The sequence below is a fragment of the Nanorana parkeri genome, unplaced genomic scaffold, assembly GCF_000935625.1.
Source record: "Nanorana parkeri isolate BGI_ZX_2015 unplaced genomic scaffold, ASM93562v1 scaffold3297, whole genome shotgun sequence".
In the NCBI taxonomy this organism is placed as follows: domain Eukaryota; kingdom Metazoa; phylum Chordata; class Amphibia; order Anura; family Dicroglossidae; genus Nanorana; species Nanorana parkeri.
This window is the reverse complement of record NW_017309565.1, coordinates 23,682-24,222: the sequence shown is the minus strand read 5'-3', so window position 1 is coordinate 24,222 and position 541 is coordinate 23,682. Positions and strand designations below refer to the sequence as shown.

The 541-nt window shown below is 53.4% G+C and overlaps 1 protein-coding gene across 1 annotated transcript in view; it reads right to left on the bottom strand.

Annotated features, from left to right (window-relative positions):
- The window catches only part of LOC108803012 (mediator of RNA polymerase II transcription subunit 12-like), a gene marked incomplete at its 3' end in the record, with an annotated part of 40,036 nt that overhangs the window by 34,911 nt on the left and 4,584 nt on the right, over positions 1–541 (bottom strand). The window contains exon 8 of the mRNA XM_018574864.1: positions 392–538. Within this exon, the coding sequence (XP_018430366.1) occupies positions 392–538 (147 nt within the window). The remainder of the gene's footprint in view (positions 1–391; positions 539–541) is intronic.

The window sequence follows — 541 nt, the reverse complement described above, 5'->3', positions numbered from 1 at the left end:
GGGGGGGAGCCCACTCCATCTTAATGGCCATGGGGGGGAGCCCACTCCATCTTAATGGCCATGGGGGGGAGCACACTCCATCTTAATGGCAATGGGGGGGGAGCCCACTCCATCTTAATGGCCATGGGGGGGGAGCCCACTCCATCTTAATGGCCATGAGGGGGAGCCCACTCCATCTTAATGGCAATGGGGGGGGAGCCCACTCCATCTTAATAGCCATGGGGGAAGCCCACTCCATCTTAATGGCCATGGGGGAAGCCCACTCCATTTTAATGACCACATACTGAATACCTCAATCACTTCCTGACTTGAATTGTAATATATAACACACACGGTATGGTGGCGTTCCTCTGGGGTCAGGCTTCGCTGCAAACACTGAAATTGCACTGACCTGCTGTGTGAAGGAAGAATTACCGCCTGGCATTGGTAAGCTAGATGGAGCGATGGGAAGATGGTCCAGGGGGGATCCCGTCTTAATTCTGTTATCAGTCAGAGAGTAATGCCAGACAAGAGCGCTGGGACAACACAGGACAATACTCTG